The following is a 22,631-nucleotide window of genomic DNA, read 5'->3' as shown; positions in this document are numbered from 1 at the left end:
TAAACATTATATGATAAATATATATAAAGCATTTGACCAAAGCTGTATTTGGACCTTGTATGTGGAAAACATTTTTTATCTCCATTTTCAATCTTAATTCATATCCTACTTTATCTTTTTATGGATACAAAAAAAAGTGGATAATCCAAGTAGATTAAAGGCTCATTTGGGAATGATTATGTATAGATTACACTCACTTTTGGGAAGAAGTAACTTTCACGTACTTCTCTATATAATCACTCTAGTGATTCTGAGGATAAGCATCTCTCATATGTTTTTTCATAAAATTCATTAAAATAAGTTAAAATAATTATTTGGAGAAGTGATTTTCCATAAAATTGATTATTGGCATTTTCAAAATCACTTCCAAACGAGACCTAATTAGTTGAATTATATGTCTAATTGAATTGAAACCTAATCTTAATTTGATTCCCTTTTTTTTTTCCTGCAAAAGTAATTTATAATTAAGTCAACACTAGTTTTGAACTCATGTCTGCAAAAACACAACAAACGACTTGTCGTTTATTTACAGCGACAAACGACTTCGTCTTCAATCAACAACTAATCCCATTGGTTGACACTGTCGAGTATTTTGAGTAAACCATGTGTGACTGTCTTCCCTCCAGCCCCCTATCCTTTACTGTCACAAAATTTCGACAATTAGGGTTTTGCAGAACCAATCAGAGACCCCAGAGCCCACCACATCCTTACTTTTACATCCCAAATTGTTTGAAGCTATCAAATTTCACAAATTTAGACATAACAGGTCTTAGAAATGGTAGGTCTTTGGTCCTCTGCAGAAGAGCGAGCGAGAATCCCTCAGAGGATTTTGGGTTTGGCGCTGAATTAGGGTTCAAGGAGAAAAGGGAAAACCTTTTCGACCTCGAAGCAAAACCAAGCGATGCGGCAAAGAAAAATGGGATTGATCCCACTAAGGAAGGTAATGCTTCATTGGGTTCAGATTTTCTGCAATCGGAGGGTGGTCTGGGGGATGAGAAGCAAAGTACAAAGACTGATGAGAGCTTAGAAAATGAGAATTGGGTTCGAATGGAGGGTGCAGATGGTGATGGGCTAGAAAATGAGGAGGGGTTGAAGCACACTGATGGAAAAGTTGGGCTGAGAAAAGGGAGGCAGGTGATGAGGAGGTCCAATATTCTTGCAAAGCAAGTGATCAGCATCCGAAGTGCTCTCAGCTTGGGATTTGTTTCACAGCTTTGGGTCAACACCAACTCTGTAAGTAATAAACTATCAATTATCATATTGTTTGATAAAAAGTCGTTAGCTTGATCAAGTTGTTGCCAATTTGTGAGGGAAAAAAAACATTGCTTGCTTTAATAAGTTAAACATATAAATTCTTTCTTCAGTGGATGGTAATGTTTGTAGAAGTGAAGCGAAACTTGCTTTCTGGGGAATCTGAACGTTTTCTCCTCGATGATATTACTCAGGTACATTTTGCTTGACACTTGTGTATATTTCTTGATTGTATTTATAAGTACATTATCCTCCTACATATAAAAGGTGTTCAATTTGTGATTGTTTGCAGGTTGGTGATGTTGTGCTTGTGGAGGACGAGAGTGTGGTTGAGAATGAATTTAAAATTGCTGGACTGGAAACATTGGTGTGTTCATTCGTCTCTTATATATAGCCAAACTGTATTTGCTTGCTTATAACATTTTTATTGTCCTTTGATTTAGGGTACTCATCGCTGTGTTTGGTTTCTGCATGTGTTGATTTTAGCTTCTGATTTAAGTAAATGTGATGGGTTAGTTTGTTTTACTACATGCTAAATGTTAGGACAATATCCTAATTACCCTTCCCAAGAGGGCCAAGGCTCTGCTTATGATCACTATATAAAGGTTCTTGGTGTATTTTGTTCTATAACTTTTAGTATCCGCATTTTACTATTAAGTTGTGATTTTGCTAATAAGTTGTGATTTTGCTAGGTAGGATACCAAGTTGTAACACCGGGTCGACGAACTATGGGGAAGGTGAGTCTCTTTAATATTCCAGCTTCTTGTACCCATTGACCTACGTTTTTATCTTCTAACTTGTTTCATGATGCATTTCTAGGTTCGAGGATACAGTTTTAACATCAATTCAGGGGCTGTGGAATCACTTGAGCTTGATTCATTTGGGATTTCCATTATCCCATCAAGTTTGGTAGGTGTAGAGGAAATAGTGCACATCAATGCTGCAAAGGCTGAATATTTGAAAATTCCTTCCATTTTAATTAGAAGGACTTGCATGTCAAGGGATTTTTCTGATATATTCTGTGTTTTTCGAACAACATTCTACTTGCACAAATTCTAATTCCATCGGCTTTCGACAATTTCAGGTGAGTACTTATGCTTTGTTTGTTGAAGATGTGCTGGAAGTTGTATCTGATGCTGTCATTGTGCATGAAGCTGCAGCTTCGCGCATACACAGGCTGACCAAGGTACTCTCTTTTTCTTCACTATAAAACCAGTCCACTAGTCATGATTTGGAGTTTGCTTTATTTGTTACTATTTTTTTTCTGCCTGATTAGCACCTTGGATTGCGTTTTTAGTATCATTGGCTGTTGTCTCAAATCTGATAAAACGGCTTCTATCTTCACTAGACTAAGGTTCTTGAAATTATTAAGAGGGTATCAAAAATAATGCATGCAAGTAACAGAAGTTTACACTGGGAATCATGTGACCATTTCTGGTCATCTGTAAAACAGGGTTTCTTGGACAGCCAAAATGTTGCGACTTCCCTCGATGAGCTTGACGAATATTCCGATTTCGAAAGACCTGCACGATCGGACAAGCATACAAGAAGAAGCTTTGGCAACCAGAAGTTCAATTCCAGGAAAAGCAAGACCAATGATGATTGGGACCTCCCAATGGATTACTTCTAATCCTGGCCGTTTTTTTTACCTTATTGTAGATAATATAGATAAAGATTGGCTTAGGTTTCACCATTGTAATGCATTCATATGTAAAATATAAGCTTGAAAATTGGGTGAATAGATTCCAACATAGATGTCATGTTGCTTAAATTGTCCATATTTTAATCCAACCTACAAATAGTCGTTTTGATCTCAATTCTCAAGTAATTCATTGGAACAAGAAAAGGATATTCAACTTTATCAGCAGAACAGATTGAAGGCAGTGGACCAGTCAAACGCAACGTTTGACTCTTGAAATCCGTGACATGGATAGAGAAGAAAACCTTAATTGGAGCAAACTGCTGCCTCTGTTTAAAATTACATTACCCTCCATATTACCTGTTCAAAATTACCGCCTTTATCCTTCACCGGCCAACCAAACGAAGCTTCAAATATTGTGTTTGCGTCCCCGTAATTTCTCGTCGTTTATGAAGCGAACAGAATAAGGCCGGCCACAGAATAATTATGATCTGTCGTTTACCGATAGGATCTAACTAATGAAGAGGGCCCCACCCATGAGCGTGTCGGATGTATTGATTGGCACGCAATCATATCCTGAAAATAATAATAAAGAATTAAATAAACGAAGTTGGAATCTGAAGCTTATTTATAAATAAACCTGTACGCAAAATTGTAGCCGTTAGCACTTAGCGCCTCTCCACTTTCAAATTCAAACAGCTCTCTCTCTCTCCATTCCCTCTTCTTTATCTCTAGCAGATAACAACTCGATTGCTGCCGAGCATCTTTCACAGAGAGAGAGAGAGAGAGAGAGAGAGAGAGAGAGAGAGAGTAAAGAAATGCAAGCGCTACAATCTCCCGTCACCGGAGACCAGCTTCTCCGGCCAAAAAGCGGCAGGAAACCTCTCCAGCCGAGGAACACTCGGGCGACTCTTGTGAATTCCAATCTCACAAAACTCAAGCCGATGCATAAATGGATAGGCGTTGACGATGATTCGAACAAGGAGAACCGTCCGATCTACGCGACTCCGACGAAGATGATCGAGCCGATCGACGCGTCCCTGGCGGAGGAGCTGAGCGCCATCAGGAAGAAGATGGAGAGGCTGAGATTGGACAGGGAGAGAACGGAGAAGATGCTCGAGGAAAGGGATATGGTGATGGAGATGCAGATGAAGGAGCTCGAGAGCAGAGGCCAGATTCAGAAGATGCTTGAGATCGAGCTTGATAGGATTTACAGGCTGAACCAGCTCCATACTCGATCAAATGTAAGCTCCGATTGCATATACTTCATATGAATTTCTTTTTCTTTTTTTGTTTCATTTGTATGGATTTATTAATTTGAGTCTTTTGGAACAGAGAGTGTCTCCGATTCGATCGCTGAGAGAGAAGGAGCAACAAAAGAAGGCCACTAAAATTGAATCGACAACGCAGGTAAATCACATTTTCAATATTTCCTTCATCAGATTTGAAGTCGTGGTTTTGAAATTGACTGAAAGATGTGCTGTTTTCTTTTAATTATAACATTAATTAATTAATTATTATTACTATTTTGTTGATCAGGAAGTGACAGCTGAAGATATGGAAGAATCGGTGGATGAAAACACTCCACAGAAGCTGAGTTCTGCTTCGTCCAATTCCGAAATCGTTACAGAGAAGACTGACAAGTGATACTTCTATAAAGTTCTGCTTTATGGAATTTTTTTTTTCCTTTTTATTTTGAATTTTGCCCCGAAGTCTTTTGGTGGCATTTGAAGAATTTTGAGAAAGAGAATAATATCATATATAATACCTCATTATGTTTGAAATGTTAAATCGCAGTTCATTGTTCAAATATTTTAGACTTTCCGAGTTTGACAAAAAAGCGTAGCCATATGCTTTAGCTCCACATATTGTTCAAAGAAAATTAGTTCTACAATGCACAATGAATTCATTGCGCTCCAAATACCAAATGTTGCACGTTTAAGACACTAACCTATGCTTAATTAAAACCTTTTTTGGGTTGCCTGCTCAAATTTAATACGGTATCATAACATACAATCCACGTGGTAAGTCCCTTGAGCATTGGCGGAGCCAATTAAGGCCCATAAATGTCACTTGATCCTTCTCAATATTTTGAAAACTTTATATTTATCTATGTTATCCAAGTTGTTTTATAGTTATACTTATTGTTGACTCTTCTCGCAAATGTAAATTGTTTATAATGAACATGAATATCATTTATATTTGTTCTCATATCTTCATATGTCATTTATATGTGTGTGCAATGGATTTTATTTGATTTTCTCATTCTATCTAAAATAAACTTTTGATACTCTTTCATTATTTTTAGGTTGCTAGAATTTGGGTTATACTTACTAAAGTTGAAAATGACTCTTCAATAATCGTAAAGGACATTGGTTGTTTTGTTAGGCAAAGTGCATTATTGATTTGTTAGGAGCAACTTCGTATGGGTATTATGGGAAGATGATATATTTTTGCTTCAAAACGACAGGAGCAAGAGCAACATCATTATGTTGGAGGAACCTCGATGGTCCTGACTCCTGAGATTTAAAGGTTCATGAATATGTAGTACACAAGTGAGTCGGTGACTGACATAGGAGGGAATTCGTGAGCTTCAACGGAATTCTATGTAGGCAATTGTATCTGTAGAGCAATCTAAACTGCATGATCTGACCTATTATTACTTTGATTCAATCCATTCACGGTTGCCAATCCCATCAGGCTTTACATGTGATTATATTCAACAGTTAGGAGTAGTTTTGGAAACAAAATACAAACCGTGAGAAGGATTTGTCATTGCATAATTCCTGAAGTCTGAGTGGTCCAAGTTAGTTGATTTGTCCTTACAAAATTCAAAGAGTTTAAGAGGAGTTGTACCAAAAATTAAGAAAATATAAATATACTCTAAGAGTTTTTTTTTTTTTTTTTGTTTTTTTTTTGTTTTTGTGGTTAAACAAGGGAGTATCACCTCTCTGAGCCGGGCACGGGTTAAGGGAAAGCTCTCCCCAAGACATGCGGATTATCGAACTCAGGACCTCATTGAGAATCTCGATCACATTCGCCCAACATGTGCTGGCCCCTCCAATTTATTTAACCCTTTTGAATGTATATATTGGATGTGATAACAAATGCAAAGAAAAACTGCTATACTTAAGCCTATGGCCCCCTCACCACAAATCAATACTTGTCAAAATTGTATTTTAATATGAATATAATAGTAAAAATCATACTACATTTATGGAAAAAAAAAAACCACTCATTTCAATTTAGTGCTTTTGTACGCAATAGTTTACTCAATAAGCCAAAAAATATATACAATTAAACTTTTCGTGTTTAACATTTTGGCTCCCTCAAATATAAAATCCTAGCTCCGTCCCTGGACATATGTGGCCTAGTCTGTTCAATTTCCACTAGACCAAACCCACTTGAGTTGGTTTAGTGAGCCAATATAGTATAATTACATATCGTATCTAATAAATTTACAATACATAATTATACATATACGTAACAATTTACAATACATAATTATACCATAAAATATAATTGCAGCTTATAGAGATTTTATATAACACGGAATATCTGACTCATTAAATTCACATCCAAATATGATCTCTCATAAATTTACAGGGTATAAGTTTCTAAAAAAGAAATTATAAATTGAGAGGGTTTCAAATAAAGTGAGCAACATTTCACTATAATGCCCCTGGGGTAATTATCCCCTATTAATATTAGAAGATAAGAAAGAAAAATAAAGGGAAACGTTGGCTGGCAAAAAGCTTAGGTACAGATTGACAAGACGAGGAAGAGTTCGTCAGTAGTGACCAGGCAAAAGCAAGGCCCCAAGATTCGTGCTTTACCGCTCATTTCTCTCTCTCTCTCTCTTCTTCTTTCTTTGTCCTCCGCCTGCGATTTTCTCGGCCTTTTCGTGCCGCCCACCTACCAGCCCCTTCCCTCCAATTCGACACGTCCCAATATTCTCTTTCCCTCCCTTCTTCCTTCTCTTCCTCCTCCCAATTTTCCTAACAAAACTGAATTAATCGCCTAAATCTCGTTTTTCTTCATCGAACCCTAAGTTTTTTCTTCTCTTTTTTTCCCCAATTGCATGAACCAATCAAACACGCTTCCAAACATTCCTGATCTGGTTCATGAAAATTTCTTAAATCGAACAATAAGAAAAAACTCAGGGTGAGATCAATTTTTTTTTTTGCTCATTCAATTCGTGATCTGTTTGTCACAGTGTGCCTGCCAATTGCCATTGCGACATTTCGCATTCAGTGCATTGAAGGACATATCAAAATCTGCTCAGTTTTCGTTTCACCAATACCGAGACGATAAAGCTCCCCTTGTCTCTATTCGGATTCAGAGGTCTGTTGTTTTTTGGTTTTTTTTTTTTTTTATAAATTGTTTATTTTCCTGTTTTCGTTTTTCTATTTTCACGTCTGAGGATTTACGGAATTCCTAGCACATTCTGGTGTATATGATTTATGAATCGTTTCTAGGAATTTCAATTATTTGGGTTTTGATTTTGGCCGATAATGGGATTTGGGTTAGGAAGGACAGGGCAGGACAGTGATTCAGACTGGTCATTAACCGTATTTTCTTGTCTTTGTTCGTTTTTAGCGTTGGCATTGCTTGCTTGGTGATCCGTGGAAGTCCGTTGTTATTTGGAACTTGGATCGAAGTTGAGCTGTTGGGTATCTGTGGGGCCTCCTCTCGCTTCTCCCTCTCTCCCATTAAGGGGAGGTCTGTTTCTGATCTAGTCCTTTTGAGTGTACATAAAAATTGTCTTCTTTTTGTTCACAACTGTATATTTCTGAGATAAATGTGGGTTCTGGGTGGTATTACTGAGCTACATTGTGGATTTTTTCCCTTATGCAGGAGCTTCAATTTCACATTGCATTGTGTGGAATGTGAATACATGGGAAACCCACCATCAATTTTGGGATTAGAGGGATTCTAGATTCTGGGTTTTGATTAAGTAGTTGTGTTTGCCTGAAGCTGCATTTGGGAGATTGGAATTTTGGTTTGATTGACAGTATTTGTTCATGGTGGTTAGAAGTGGGGTGAAGTGTATATATAATTCTCCAATGACCACATTGGAGAATTATATATGACTTCTGGGCAGCCATTGCTATCCTCATCTGATTCTTCATCAGCACCGGTGATTCACTCCTCTTCTCTCACTAAGAACCTTGCCTGTCTCTGCTCCAATGCTTCCTTTTCTTCTTCCAGTCTTGACAACAATGACGATGCTCAAAGTGATCTATTTGAAGTGAGGGACAACGCTGTCGTTTCTGGTTGCTCTGAGAAACCCTTGGAAAATTTCAGTACTCCTGCAGCAGCAACGCAGTTTCATCCAGCCGGGTCTCAGTTATTTCCGCGGTTTCCGTTGGAAAACCCCACGCAGGATAGAACACGCCTGGTGTCGTGGGGTGCCATGGAACTGCATAATGCCAATACAAATTCAGGAACTCTTGAAATCTCCCAGGCTCCATCTAGGGTTCAGGAAAAGTTGTGTCAGAGGATCCGCCACAAAAGTGTGCAGTTTGATGATAACCTGCTACATGATGACAATCCAAGGTTAATCTATATTAATGATCCGAAGAGGACAAATGACAAATATGAGTTCACTGGGAATGAGATTCGAACTAGCAAGTACACCATCATTACCTTCTTGCCCAAGAATCTTTTCATTCAGTTTCACCGGGTTGCGTATTTGTATTTTCTAGCTATTGCTGCTCTGAACCAGCTTCCACCTCTAGCAGTCTTTGGAAGAACAGTGTCTCTTTTTCCCCTTCTGTTTGTGCTCTGTGTCACAGCTATCAAAGATGGCTATGAAGATTGGCGCAGGCATAGATCAGACAGGAATGAGAATAACCGGGAGGCTCTAGTGTTTCAATCTGGCCAATTTCAACCAAAGACATGGAAACATATTCAAGTGGGTGAGGTTCTGAAGATTTGTGCTGATGACACAATTCCTTGTGACGTGGTCTTGTTAGGGACAAGTGACCCTAGTGGAATTGCCTATATTCAAACAATGAATTTGGATGGTGAGTCGAACTTGAAAACAAGGTATGCCCGGCAGGAAACAACTTCAGCTGTATCTGAAGGGTGTACATTTTCGGGGCTCATCAGATGTGAACAACCTAATAGGAATATCTATGAGTTCACGGCCAACATGGAGTTTAATGGGCATAAATTTCCGCTAAGCCAATCGAACATAGTTTTGCGTGGTTGCCAGTTGAAGAACACAGCCTGGATAATTGGTGTTGCGGTATATGCTGGACAGGAAACAAAGGCAATGCTGAATAGTGCAGCTTCTCCTTCCAAGAGAAGCAAACTGGAAAGCTACATGAACAGGGAAACCTTTTGGCTGTCAATTTTCCTATTTATTATGTGTGCAGTTGTGGCCACTGGCATGGGCCTGTGGCTCATACACCATAAACATCAGATTGATACCTTGGCTTATTACAGGAAAAGATACTACTTATCTGGGAGGGATAATGGAAAAACCTTTAGATTTTATGGAATTCCTATGGAGATTTTTTTCTCCTTTTTGAGTTCTATCATAGTGTTTCAGATAATGATACCAATCTCTCTGTATATTACTATGGAATTGGTTCGTTTGGGCCAGTCGTATTTCATGATTGAAGATAGGCATATGTTTGACAGTAGCTCTGGCTCAAGGTTCCAGTGCAGGTCCTTGAATATAAATGAGGATTTGGGTCAAATACGATATATATTTTCAGACAAAACAGGGACACTTACTGAAAACAAAATGGAATTCAGAAGAGCAAGCATATTTGGGAGGAATTTTGGGACCACTTTGCAGGAAGAGAATGATGCAGGTATAACATGGCACTCTAAATTTTTCCTGTTCTCTCTCTCTCTCTCTCTCTCTCTCTCTCTCTCTCTCTCTCTCTTTCCTTTGTAGCTTACCTCGTTTGTAGTAGAGATCATGTTGTAGCTCTTGCATAACAAATTGTGTAATGTTACGTTGGTTCTATAAGTATGTCATTTGTGTGACATTTTTTTCATTGCAATTATTTGTTTGTATCGCTTGCTGAGTAGTTAGGGCCTATCTTTTTTTGTTTTCTAGTTAAAATATGAGGAAGAAAGGTTAGAGAGCATATAAAAATAAAAATAAAAACTAACAGTTTTTATTTTAAAAATCATGATATGTGTTCTTCCAGCTTTCTCTTATCATCCCTTCTCCGCTGCATCTCTCTCTCGCCTCTCTCTGTTAAGTTATAAAAACAGAAAACTTAAAAAAGAAAAAACATTACAGAATATGCTCTTAGTTTATGTTAGTGTTTGAAACATTGTTTTCTTTTTAAAACTGTTATTTTGAGAAAAAGCTGTTTCAAATTGCTCTGAATTTTCTGCTTGCGGAATATAGATGATACTTTCATAAAGCATATCCAAATCTACTTTTTAAACAATTATACCTCTCATTTTACGAATCTTTGGCAGGAGTAGATTTAGGTAGAAGGAGATGGAAGCTTAAAAGCGAAATTGCTGTAGATCATGAGCTCATGGAGTTTTTGCACAAAGACTTAAGTGGAGATGACAGGATTGCTGCACATGAGTTTTTCCTTACATTGGCTGCTTGTAATACTGTGGTTCCGATTGTCAGTAATGGTACATCTTCCATTTCTGCAAAAAATGAATTAGATGATGTAGAAGCTATTGACTATCAGGGGGAATCTCCTGATGAGCAAGCGCTAGTTTCTGCAGCCTCTGCTTATGGATATACTCTTTTTGAGCGCACATCTGGGCATATTGTTATTGACGTCAATGGTGAGAAACTAAGGTAGAAAGTTACTCACTTCTACTCCTATTTTCTTTTTTGTCCTTTCTTCGTTCAATTAGCTGTCCATTCTTTTTCATAATTATTACATGGGGTTGTATGTTTGAATCATGTTAGTGACGACTTGCGTTGTGTATGAGTGTGCTTTAACATACTTCTGTGCTATCTTTTTACTGATGTTTTTTAATTTTTAATTTATTTGTATGTGGAATCTAGGTTGGATGTATTGGGTCTGCATGAGTTTGATAGCGTGCGGAAACGGATGTCTGTTGTTATCAGATTTCCAAACAATGCTGTAAAGGTGTTGGTGAAAGGTGCCGATACTACTATGTTCAGCACTTTAGCAAATGACCCTGAAAGGGATGATGATGTGAAGCATTCAACTCAGAGCCATCTGAGTGAGTATTCCTCACAAGGTTTACGTACCCTTGTAGTTGCTGCCAGGGATCTTACAGATGAAGAACTTCAGCGGTGGCAATGCATGTATGAAGATGCAAGTACCTCGTTGACTGATCGATCCTTGAAGTTACGTCAAACGGCAGCTACCATAGAATGCAACTTAAAGCTGCTGGGGGCGACTGCAATTGAGGATAAGCTACAAGATGGTGTGCCAGAAGCGATTGAGTCCCTCAGGCAAGCAGGAATCAAGGTCTGGGTTCTGACTGGAGATAAGCAAGAGACTGCCATTTCGATTGGTCTGTCGTGCAAACTCTTGACAGCAGATATGCAACAAATTATCATAAATGGAAATTCTGAGGATGAGTGCAGAAATCTTTTGACTGATTCTATGCTAAAATATGGTGTGACATCATCCAATACAAGAGATCAGAGTTTCAAATTGAAAAAGAATGCTGAAAATGGCTATCTTGAGATACCTGGGAATGCAAAGACGTCCAGTGTGCCTCAATGGAATGCAGGGAAGGAAGAAGAAACGATAACTGCACCATTAGCACTCATAATAGATGGGAACAGTTTGGTGTACATTTTGGAGAAGGATTTGGAGTCAGAGGCAAGCCTCTCTTTCCATCTATTGAACAATTAGCTTGCAGTTTGATATGTCTTTTGCATTGCTGCATTTGTTTATAAATGGCTGATAGCTTGCTTTTGATCTAAAGTGTTTTTCTAGCTGCACACGTTTTATTGTTGAATTCAATTTGCATTATGCTGAGGATTTACATGCTAATTTCTATTTTTCATCCACAGCTTTTTGACCTTGCCACTTCCTGTAGTGTTGTGTTATGCTGTCGTGTTGCACCTTTGCAGAAAGCTGGAATTGTTGATCTAATTAAGACCCGTACTGATGATATGACACTGGCTATAGGTGATGGTAAGTTATCCATTCATAGGTCTCTAGTGGTTTGTCTGACTCATGCAATTCATATTCTTGAGTTTACTGGTTTCTTATGTTACGTGCCAACTGTGGTCCTAAACTATGTTTTATTTGGTGTGAAGTTCCTTTCTTTTGTTCTTCCCCTGATCAATGACATTTCTTTAGGGGCAAATGATGTTTCAATGATTCAAATGGCGGATGTTGGAGTTGGAATTTGCGGTCAGGAGGGTCGTCAAGCTGTGATGGCATCAGACTTTGCTATGGGACAGTTTCGGTTTTTGAAAAGATTACTTCTGGTCCATGGACACTGGAATTATCAGCGTGTTGGCTATATGGTTCTGTACAACTTCTACCGCAATGCAGTTTTTGTAATGATGCTATTTTGGTATGCATGTTTATCTGGTTATTTGGTTTATTCTCGTGGAAGCTTGCTGCTTGTGTGTCATCTTATTTCATCCATATTCTTATATAGTTGAACATTTGTGTGACCAAATCTTCCCAAGTTTAGTTCAATAGCAAAACACTCCTTGAAGGTCAAAGTCTAACATAAGTTCTCACAGTTTAATCCAAGAAAGATCATCCATTGTGCATTCAAGTCATTAGTATATTATGTATTGCACATCCAAACATCTTTTGAGCCAAAGGATCATTTTCTCTTTGAATTTACAATATTGGAACTTGTTATGATTCTGATTGTTTTATGCTTTCCTGTTTATCTGTAGGTATATATTATCAACAGCTTTTTCAACAACTTCCGCGTTAACAGATTGGAGTAGTGTTTTCTATTCTGTAATTTATACTTCTCTACCTACCATTGTGGTTGGTATACTGGACAAAGATCTGAGCCACAGGACACTGTTACAATATCCGAAACTCTATGGTGCAGGCCATAGACATGAGGCATACAATTTACATCTCTTCTGGATCACAATGCTTGACACCCTATGGCAGAGTCTTGTTCTATTCTATGTACCCCTCTTCACCTATAAGGATAGCTCAATTGATATATGGAGCATGGGCAGTTTGTGGACAATAGCCGTTGTTGTCCTTGTGAATGTACATTTGGCAATGGACATTCATCGTTGGGTATTTATCACTCATATTGCAGTATGGGGATCAATAGTTATCACATATGCCTGTATGGTGGTATTGGATTCCATACCTGTTTTTCCTAATTACTGGTTAGATTCGTTGACTTCTACTGTTTCCTTTCTGTTTTGAACTTAGAAATGATTTATTATGTTGAGCTGATTTTTCTTTTCACCTTTTCTTTTTGGGGCAGGACTATATACCGTATGGCAAAGTCTCCCACATATTGGATCGCCATTTTGCTTATAACAGTTGTAGCGTTGCTCCCTCGTTTTGTATTGAAAGTTGTGCATCAAATTTTTTGGCCTTCAGATATCCAGATAGCTAGAGAAGCGGAGATATTAAGTAGACAACATAAGCTTTTGAGCTCAAAGCAAGATGAAGGTTCAAGTTGACATGTATATTACCGGCTTTCAGAAAAAATTTCATTGGGTTCCCTTTTGTTTGTCCATTGTACGGGTTTCCAGTGGAACACAGCTACAAAATTTCAAAGGTGAGCTTTTTCTTTTGTATATAGAATATGTTGCGAGGTAAAGAAGTAGAGATAATAATTTAGGTTTCATTTTGTTTGATAGTGGTTGCCTTTTTTGGGGGAGGGTCAGAGCTAGTGATTATCATTGGAAAAAATTAGTGTAGATATTAGGAATCTTTCATGGATAATATCACATAGTTGGAAGCTAATCACCTCATTTGATTTTTGGTTTCAATTTGGTCTGTAGTACAAATGTCAATAATTATACAGTAGTCTATATTTCATTATTTCCTTCTTGGGAGGAAATCGAGTGTAAGTAATTGCACTTGGTGAAGCCATATTATGATGATCAGTGACTTGATCTCTCTGTCCAAATGACTGAACATTGTGTTTTATAACAACTTTGTTGTCATACATGTAAAATCTGAATCATAACATCACGTTGGGTTTAGTGAATAGATTTAGCATTTGAATTATGCCTGCTCTGTAACTAACATTTGCTATTTCTTAAGTTGTGAGTTTCTGCTCGACCCTACTTGATGTTTCTTGCCTCTCATTTCTCAGAGGAGTTGCACTAGTCGACTACACATGAAACAGAATGTTGGTATTTGACAACAAAGTGGAGTAGCCCGTTAAAGGATAAGAACAGGGGAAGGTCACTCGGTTACCAGAAACTCATTTGATAACTCTAGTCGGGAAGGAAAATCAGGTGGAAGAAAAAGAAAGAAGAAAGCCCAGAGTTGAGGAATCTCAAGCAGATTGTTTGAGTCTTTTAGGTGCTGGGCATCGACAATAGCCAAAATGAGAGGGTTATGTTCATAGCTTTGTCATATGATGTGGTAGTCCATAGAGAGTGGAAGCATAAAGGAGAGAGATTGCGAGGGAGGAAAAAAAGAAGAAAAGGACAGAGACACCAGAGTATATAATAGATTTATGTAGAGAGATCAGGTCTGAAACTTTTTTTTTAACAGCTTACATATAAAATGATAAAAGAAAATTACATGTTCTTCATCTTTGCCACAATGCCATCTAGTTTGTTTTGCCATTCCTCAAGTCCTTATTGACAGGACTTGAAATTATAAACTAGTATTGGTCAAACAGTCAAATTGTGCCAAACATTTATACTTTGAACTTCAATTTCAAATTTGTTGATGGTGCTTCCCGGAAAGAATAATCTACCCCAATTCCTTTTGGACCTAACCGCTAAACCCTAAAGCCGACTTTATATAAAATTCCTTACCAAATTTGCAGAATAATCTAATCATGTCATCTCTGCACGGAATTGTCTTTTTATTTTTATTTATTTTTATATTATTTCATTTACTTAAGTTTATAATGTAAATAAGGAAGCACTCTTAATTTGGATTCAAATAAAAATACTAGAAAATCAAATTCTCACCAAATCAAAATTGGTTTTAGTGCAAAATACGATTTAGGCTAAAAATGATGGCTCATTAAGTTAATATATACTTTATACTAAAATCTTATAAAATCAAGTTTTTTTATTTGATATGTAAGGAATAAAATTCGCTAAAAATTATCTTGAGAAAATAATTATTCCGAAAAATCATTTTTCATACTTAGTCAATACTGCACATTCGTTGGATCCGTCAGTGTTAATAACACTTTTATTTTCGTGTAATTTTTATTGACCTCGAGCCTGTCCTGTAAGTTTTATGACCTTCCGTCCAGTGTGAACGTTAATTCTTGGGGTGACCAAAATTTTCAACAAGAAACGTGTCTCACATTTGCACTCTGCAAGTTGGTCCAATTTTCTAGTCCGTACAAGACACAATCACAGCTGTTTTCTTGCTTCAGATTCAAGGGTCATGAGACACTGTTAATATCAAACACTCTAAGGGTAGTTGGGGTTACTATTTACAGTCGTACTGTACAGCTAAATTCAAAGGAAAATTTGACTTGAAATTCAATTCAGCATTCTTTCTTTTCTTCCACTTTACCCTGGAAAGGTAACTTTCTAGTTTACTTTTTCATACAAATTTCAGAAAAAAAGAAAAAGAAAAAGAAAAAGTCACATAAAGAGATTTGAATATTATGTTTCCAAAGTATTGAAAAACTTGTTTGTTGACAATTTGAACCATTGATGGGTAGATAGATCCTACAATGTGAGGTCCACTTCAGTCAGTCTCACCAGCAAAACTCCACTCAAATATTGAGGTGTGTAAGCAAGAAAAACTTAAAGTCCTTTGTTGAGGTGTGTAAGCAAGAATTTTACAGTCATTAAAACCAATTCATATGGAAAACAAGCTGTTTAGGGACAACTAATTGTACCATCTTATTTTCACTAGTGTTGACCTTCTGCTTGCTTCTATATCGCTCTACAGCTCTTTTAAGATTGATTAATCTTTGATTAATATAATAATTAATGATTAACTCTGCTAACTAATTCCTGTATGTGTTGATAACTCTTCCTTTATAATGGGGGGGGGAGCTAGAACCGGCGGCGAGAGCTAGAGTGTGAACTCTCCTTTAGTCTCCTATGTCTTCTTGCTAATGTCCAGTTGCTGACTCTGAAAACCCATTTCAAGATTACGTCGTGGTGGTGCTCCTCGCATTCCTCCATGTCCAACTTCAATCAAATCTATTGATAATGTATTTTTATTACATGTACATAATCAACAACTAATATTAAACTAATTTCTTTAACTATAGTCTTCCTTTTCCTTTTCCTCCTACGTAGCATTGCAATAATGTAATTCAAAAGTATTAATTCTTTAAATGTGAAAGAGTAACAAAGAAATTCAAATGTCACGGCTCCCAAATGTAATGTGTTCGTCTGTGGTGATAATAGTTGTGGAATCCGCACAAACAATTTTGTGAATTTTATACCACTTTTACCAGGGACGGGCACACCATTTTCTTATCGAATAACTGGCAAAAGGAAAGGAGAAGAAAATGGATTGCTTTTCTATGCCCTCTCATGCCAAAACTTCAAGTATTGAAGTGAATCAATGGTGATGATCAGAAGCATGTGGATCGACACTCACGTGATGATGGCATTGCCTTGATCTCAAACAATCACATGCATGCAGTAGAGGCTAGGGCTCTAGCTATTGTTTATTCTTCCTTAAACGGAACCTATTAACTAGTTAATTATTGCACTTCACAAGAGATACTCCTTTTTAATCTCGTTTAAGATCGATGCCATTGCCATTTCCCCTAAGACCGGGTTTGGTGCAGATCGGGTTTACGCTACTTTACTACTAGGAATATTTTCACGAGTCGAAGGAAAAGTTAACTAGGTTTTGGTTAACCAAGAAAGTTAGCTACTAAACTAAATTTGATTATTTTGTACAATACGTACTAATTTATTCGTTGCCTTACTAATTACATCCATAATAAAATGGGAAGCACATGAAATTAATCAATGCAAGTAAAGCTCAGTTTCATTATTATTATTATTATTATTTTTATAGAAATCGAAACTCGGTGTCATCGAATTTGAATATTCCAAGTAACCAATTCAATGCTTCATGGAAGAATATTATAACCTTACACGTTAGGAGATTTTTATTATTTATTTTTATTCAAACACTATTTGAGGAGAGATTAGTATTAATATTCAAAGTTGCATATAACAAATCATATTCTGATAATAACAGGTCACATATGCACATGAAGATATTAGATGCGAAATGCTGATTGTACTATGAGAGTGGCTGATTGTACTATGAGAGTGACACACAAGACATTTTCCTCCAATCAACAAGGACCTTGGAGATCTAACTACCAACTTACTGTCGTCTTATTCACAACCCAAAAATCCCCCCTCTATTTGCCCTTAATCACGTACCAAACCTACCTATAAGTTATAACCACAAAATCCTCTAAGGCTATATTCGTCATTTGACAATCATGTTCGTCTAATCCAGTTTAGATGAGAATGAGATGGTTTTATTTTAAAACTGGGATTAAGATAATATAGATGGCCCAACAACCAACTTGTAATTTTAAAATTATTGGTTTATTTAAATTTGCAAAATAAAATATCTTTATATTTCCAGAGGGTCAGACAGGGCCAGGTAGGATCCGGTGGTGGATGACGACACCGAAGTGACTTCATGCGATGACGGCGAAACACATTTCGTTTTACAACAACCACGTGGAGGCTCATCCAGCCGTTGGTGGAAAGAAATACGTGAAACGCGCGGATTGTGTCGGGTTGTGTCTCTCATGGACCTTCACTTGTCTTTCCTTGGAGTGGAATCCGAAGGAAGGAGAAGGACCTTCTTTTGACGGATATAAAAAGATATATATCCCATTCATCACTTTGGAGCTAAAGCACACCACATAACTCTCCTCATCTCATAGCTAAACACACTTAGACACATTTAGACAGAGAGAGAGAGAGAGAGAGAAAGAGAGGGAGGGAGAGGGAGATTAATTAGTTCTTAATCAAAATTATTAAGGTCTAATCATGGAGTTGTCTTGGCCGGAGAGTGTGCTATCAAATAGGGAAAGGGTGATGGAGGAGTTGATCCAAGGGCGTGAGCTTGCAAGTCAACTTTGTAGGGTTCTTGATGATCATAAGTCAACACTTGTTAGTGGTTGTGGTGGAGGAGATGTTGGGTCGGCTGAGGGTCTTGTTACTAAGATTTTGGGGTCATTTGCAAATACCCTTTTGATCTTAAATGGGAAGGAGGCTGACGGAGAGATTGTTTCTGGTGATCGGATTCAAGGGAATAGTAGTGGTGGTGGGTCTGCAGATTCATCATCTTGGGATGCCAATCATGCTATTATTAAGTCTGAAGATTTTCATGAGGAGATCAGTTGTAAGAGTGCTTCAACCTTCAAGGATCGTAGGGGTTCTTACAAGAGAAGGTAAATTAATTATTATTTACTACACTTCAAGTGATTTCTTTTAATCTTTTTTGGCTGAGGATTCTTAATTTCAATGAAGGGTTTTGCTCTATGAGGGTCTATCCCACATATGAGCTCCCATGAGAAATTACACTAAAGAATTTTGTTTAATAACAAATGTTAATTTAATCACAACAATTTTTCTGAAATAATTATTGACATGCATGCTAATCACAACTGTTAATTTACTTACAATAATTGTTTAATTATGTTAATATTAATCTAACAGCTGTCATGAATAATTTACTCACGACAGCTGTTAGATTCGATATACGCATAAAGTTTCTATGAAGACAAAATAAGGGAGAAGTGAGGACCATGCCCCTTGCTTTTGGTAGGTTCATATTCATTCTATTCTATGCCAAAAACTAACAAAATTAGGATATACTTTACTATTTCCCTCTTTTGAGTGAATTAAATACCCCTTAATCCTATCTTAATTACCACCATATAGCATTATCAGTAATCAACAAACTAATCATTTCATCCACATGAGAATTTTTCCAAATGAATGAAGTTCTAAAACAAAAGAGTCACTTGTTAATCATTTGCAGGAAAACTTCACACTCTTGGACTAGAGACACTCCGGCTTTGACTGACGATGGTCATGCATGGAGGAAGTACGGACAAAAAGTCATCCACAATGCCAATCACCCAAGGTACACCTTAATTGGGAAATCAAATATAAATTCGAATATTCGACACAAATTAAAGTGTCAATATTTTTTTTCAAGAAATGAAGTTGACCAAGATCATGTTAAATGATGCAGGAACTACTTTAGGTGCACCCACAAATTCGATCAATCGTGCCAAGCAACCAAACACGTGCAACAAATTGTAGATGATCCACCAGTTTTTCGGACCACATATTATGGCAATCACACATGCAGAGACTACTTGAAAGCTTCTGAGTTGATCTTTGATTGCACAAGCCATACAGAGTCTTCAAGTTACATCAGATTTGGCGACATTAAGCAAGACCACCCCTTTTTCTCATCTTTCACATCAGTGAAGAAAGAGGTCGTCGTCAAGGAAGAGAAACCACAACCAAGTGATGAGCATTTGATGGCAAGCCACCACCACAACCGTTCATCATCCGGTGATTATAATGTGTCACCTCATCCGACGGCGTTCAAGTCGTCTTGTCCCCTGAGCGGGCTTTCGTCAACCATTGATCCGTATGATCATGAGGGCGATGTGATGTCTGGTTTAATTGTGGGGCCTTATTACTTTGATGATGAAGTTTTGCAATATGAATTTTGAATTTTAATGTACTTTTAGGTGTCGGGTATTGGCAATTTACCCTTTGTTATGATGTGTATAATAGGGGTTGTGTAGAAATCAGGTCTTTGCCAATTCTGATAAAAGAAAAACACATGTTCATCCTTCGTATCATTTAGTTTTTTTCTACTCTAAATATGAAATGCCTTCTTGCAACTACAAATTGGCCCCAAAGTCAAATTGAGCCAACAGCTACAAAAATCTTAAGATCAAACCATTTATATATACTTTTATCAAGCGAATTTTTTGTCCATCAACCCTACATGTATACTTTGCACAAATTTATTACGTACATTTTAGAAATCAATGGTAAGATGATAATAAGTTACATTTTTTTTCTATTATAAACTTTCAATTCATTCAAACATGGACTTTGCCAAGTTGATTACAGCGAATGTGCTCCACATTCTGCAACCGAGTTTGAATTCCCGAAGATAGACTGAGACTCTCAATCCGATAATCTATAGTTAGGATTGACTTAGCAAATCAAATATGCATTAGAGTTGCTCTATAAGCCAATAATAATTTCATTCAATAACTAAATATAAGATATGATTTGATTTTTATATGTTTCATATAAATATTATATATGCGTGTGAGAGTAATTTGAGTTCTATAAATGCATCAAGAATACACTTGAACTTTTTATTTGTAATGAAATATCAAAATTTAAAACAAAAAAGAGATATATAAAATAAAAGAACGTCATTAACGTTAGTAGCGAGATTTTGATTTTCTTCTTCTAGGTCTTAAAATGAATCCGATAATAATCTCAAATTCGAATACGATTCGTTTATAGACCTACTTAACTTTCTCCCTTTCAATGGTAACTTTCATTATACCAAACACAAGATCTACCGTAACTTTCACTACACACAAATCTATCATAACGTCTATCCTAAAATTTGAATTTGAATCTCAAATATGTATAGGGTGTTTCTGGGAAGGAATAACCTATGTCCTCATCACTCCTAATGACCTAACAACTAAAGCCAAAAGGTGAGTTTATTTTTAAATTCCTCTCATGACTAAAGTTTGCAGACACGGCATTTGGGTAATCTCGTGCATTGACCAACTTTTGGCATTATATCAACATCTTCTAATACCATAAGATCAAGCAGCCTAAAACTAATCGTCCCTTCTCGTTGACATGATTAAATTACTCTCCTGTAACTTCTTTGACTTTTGGTACATCCCCTTCTTCTAATCACCAGGATCTTCCAGTGTGAACGTTCATGCTAATTAAGGTGACCAAAACTTTCAACAACAAACGTGGCTCACATTCTACTTTGCAAGTTGGTCCAATTTTCTAGTCCGTACGTGACAGAATCACAGCTTTTTTTTTTTTTTTTTGGCTTCAGATTAAGGTTCACGATACTTTGTTAATATCTCATAATGCTGCATTATTAATCATTGTAACGCATCATGACAACGTAATAAGTCAATCAAACGATTAGCCTAAAGAATTAAGTCTGGAATCTACAAGATATGAGAAATCCTAAAAACCCTAGAAAACAAAAGGAAATTAACGAAAGTTTCTATAAATAAAAAAAATTGCAAAATATTAAAATGCTCGTTTGAGTTGCTAAGTGATCTCGAATGCCCAAAAAAGCACATACGTCATGACGAAGGTAGGTCATGGGCCCGAAAATTGAAGTCCAGCCTAGACTTGCAACTTGCTGGTTTTATCTTTGCACACGCGAACTTCCAACTCCTCTTTTATCTCCCTAGCTATATATTCTACTTTAAAAAAAAGTAGTTGGAATTACTCTTACTGCAAAGTTAAATTCAAGGAAATTTTGACTTTCATTTCAGTGTGCTTTCTTCTTAATTTTTTTAGTTTACTATTGTTCATACATAATGGAAGCCAAATGATTTTTTTTTTTTTAAAATTAAAAAAAGTCCACAAATACAGACATAACTCAATGTCATATATTTGTATAAAAGATTTTGGTTGAATCGATTAGTCACCTATCAGTGGGTGTGTAAAGCAAGAAAACAACTTTGTTTGACGATTAAGGTGTGTAATCAAGAAAACTAGTTCCTCTTGCAGTCCCTAAATCAAGCGATTATATGGGAAACAAGACAATTAATTGTACAATCTTATTTCAGTTGACCACCTTCTTTATCTCTCTACAGCTCCTTTTAGATTAATCTCTTTGATTAATTAATCTATAGTTAATAATCAACTCTCTTAACTAACACACGTGTTGACTCCTTCTTCATGGGCGGCAAGACCTCCACTGTGAACTTTCCTCTCTAAGCTAATTGCTAATTGCTGAGTTGCTGACTCTGAAACGCTTTCCTCCAACTCCAAATCAAAATCTGATGACAATTTTTATTTATTATTATTACGTACATGTACACAACAATTAGGCAATAAACTAGATTCATTAGGTTTCCTTTCCTTATCAATAATTTCATTTGAATTCTTTTAGTTGAAGAGGAAAAATAAAACCGATGTGGTGGAATGGAATCCACACCACACATATATAGGCGGGTGACCCAAGACCACTCGCGGCTCGCCAAAGGCCTGGGATCACGTTGCTTTGCTTTGCCCTTTCAGTTTTCAGACGGAAAGTTGAACTAGGAAGTGAATCAAATCTGGATCAACAGTACACGTGACTGCATTGCCTTGATCTCATAGATTGTTTAAACTTAACCACATTCACATGCATGCAGTAGAGGATAAAGCTAACTATTCGTCTTTTATTGCTTATCCTTTTCCCTAAACAGAACCTATATATTAATTACTTTATTGTTAAAGTTCACAAGAGTTATATCCTTTTTAATCTCGCTTAAGATCGATGTGATTAATTTGCCTAAGACCAGTAGGGTTGTATAGTACAACAAGCACTCGAGGTTGGTGCAGATCGGGGTTTGGCTACTTTTCTATTAG

General features: G+C 36.9%; 4 protein-coding genes across 5 annotated transcripts; all 4 read left to right on the top strand.

The window, feature by feature from the left end:
* On the top strand, positions 589-3,068 carry LOC18772892. Its single transcript, XM_007205232.2, has 7 exons — positions 589-1,233; positions 1,365-1,445; positions 1,544-1,618; positions 1,944-1,988; positions 2,071-2,160; positions 2,336-2,437; positions 2,705-3,068. The coding sequence occupies exons 1-7, from the start codon at positions 604-606 to the stop codon at positions 2,879-2,881; spliced, it is 1,200 nt and encodes a 399-aa protein (XP_007205294.1). The 5' UTR covers positions 589-603; the 3' UTR covers positions 2,882-3,068.
* Positions 3,543-4,724, top strand: LOC18775615 (high mobility group B protein 6). The gene is made up of 3 exons (XM_020566590.1): positions 3,543-4,134; positions 4,226-4,300; positions 4,430-4,724. The coding sequence occupies exons 1-3, from the start codon at positions 3,709-3,711 to the stop codon at positions 4,535-4,537; spliced, it is 609 nt and encodes a 202-aa protein (XP_020422179.1). The 5' UTR covers positions 3,543-3,708; the 3' UTR covers positions 4,538-4,724.
* LOC18775374 (phospholipid-transporting ATPase 1) lies at positions 6,605-14,718 on the top strand. Of its 2 annotated transcripts, none has more exons than XM_020565624.1 (10): positions 6,605-7,234; positions 7,490-7,612; positions 7,748-9,717; positions 10,349-10,682; positions 10,896-11,688; positions 11,883-12,006; positions 12,175-12,394; positions 12,732-13,190; positions 13,292-13,591; positions 14,135-14,718. In XM_020565624.1, exons 3-9 carry the CDS (start codon positions 7,980-7,982, stop codon positions 13,491-13,493), a joined length of 3,870 nt encoding a protein of 1,289 aa, XP_020421213.1. In that variant the 5' UTR covers positions 6,605-7,234; positions 7,490-7,612; positions 7,748-7,979; the 3' UTR covers positions 13,494-13,591; positions 14,135-14,718. The 2 variants fall into 2 exon arrangements, with proteins under 2 accessions (XP_020421213.1, XP_020421212.1); XM_020565623.1 differs by having other exon boundaries at positions 10,343-10,682.
* LOC18774527 (probable WRKY transcription factor 70) lies at positions 17,855-19,891 on the top strand. Its single transcript, XM_020565017.1, has 3 exons — positions 17,855-18,412; positions 19,006-19,110; positions 19,222-19,891. Exons 1-3 carry the CDS (start codon positions 18,009-18,011, stop codon positions 19,712-19,714), a joined length of 1,002 nt encoding a protein of 333 aa, XP_020420606.1. The 5' UTR covers positions 17,855-18,008; the 3' UTR covers positions 19,715-19,891.

This window comes from Prunus persica, chromosome G6 (assembly GCF_000346465.2).
Source record: "Prunus persica cultivar Lovell chromosome G6, Prunus_persica_NCBIv2, whole genome shotgun sequence".
Taxonomy (NCBI): domain Eukaryota; kingdom Viridiplantae; phylum Streptophyta; class Magnoliopsida; order Rosales; family Rosaceae; genus Prunus; species Prunus persica.
Note: the sequence above shows the minus strand (reverse complement) of the source record. Positions and strands in the feature narration are given on the sequence as shown.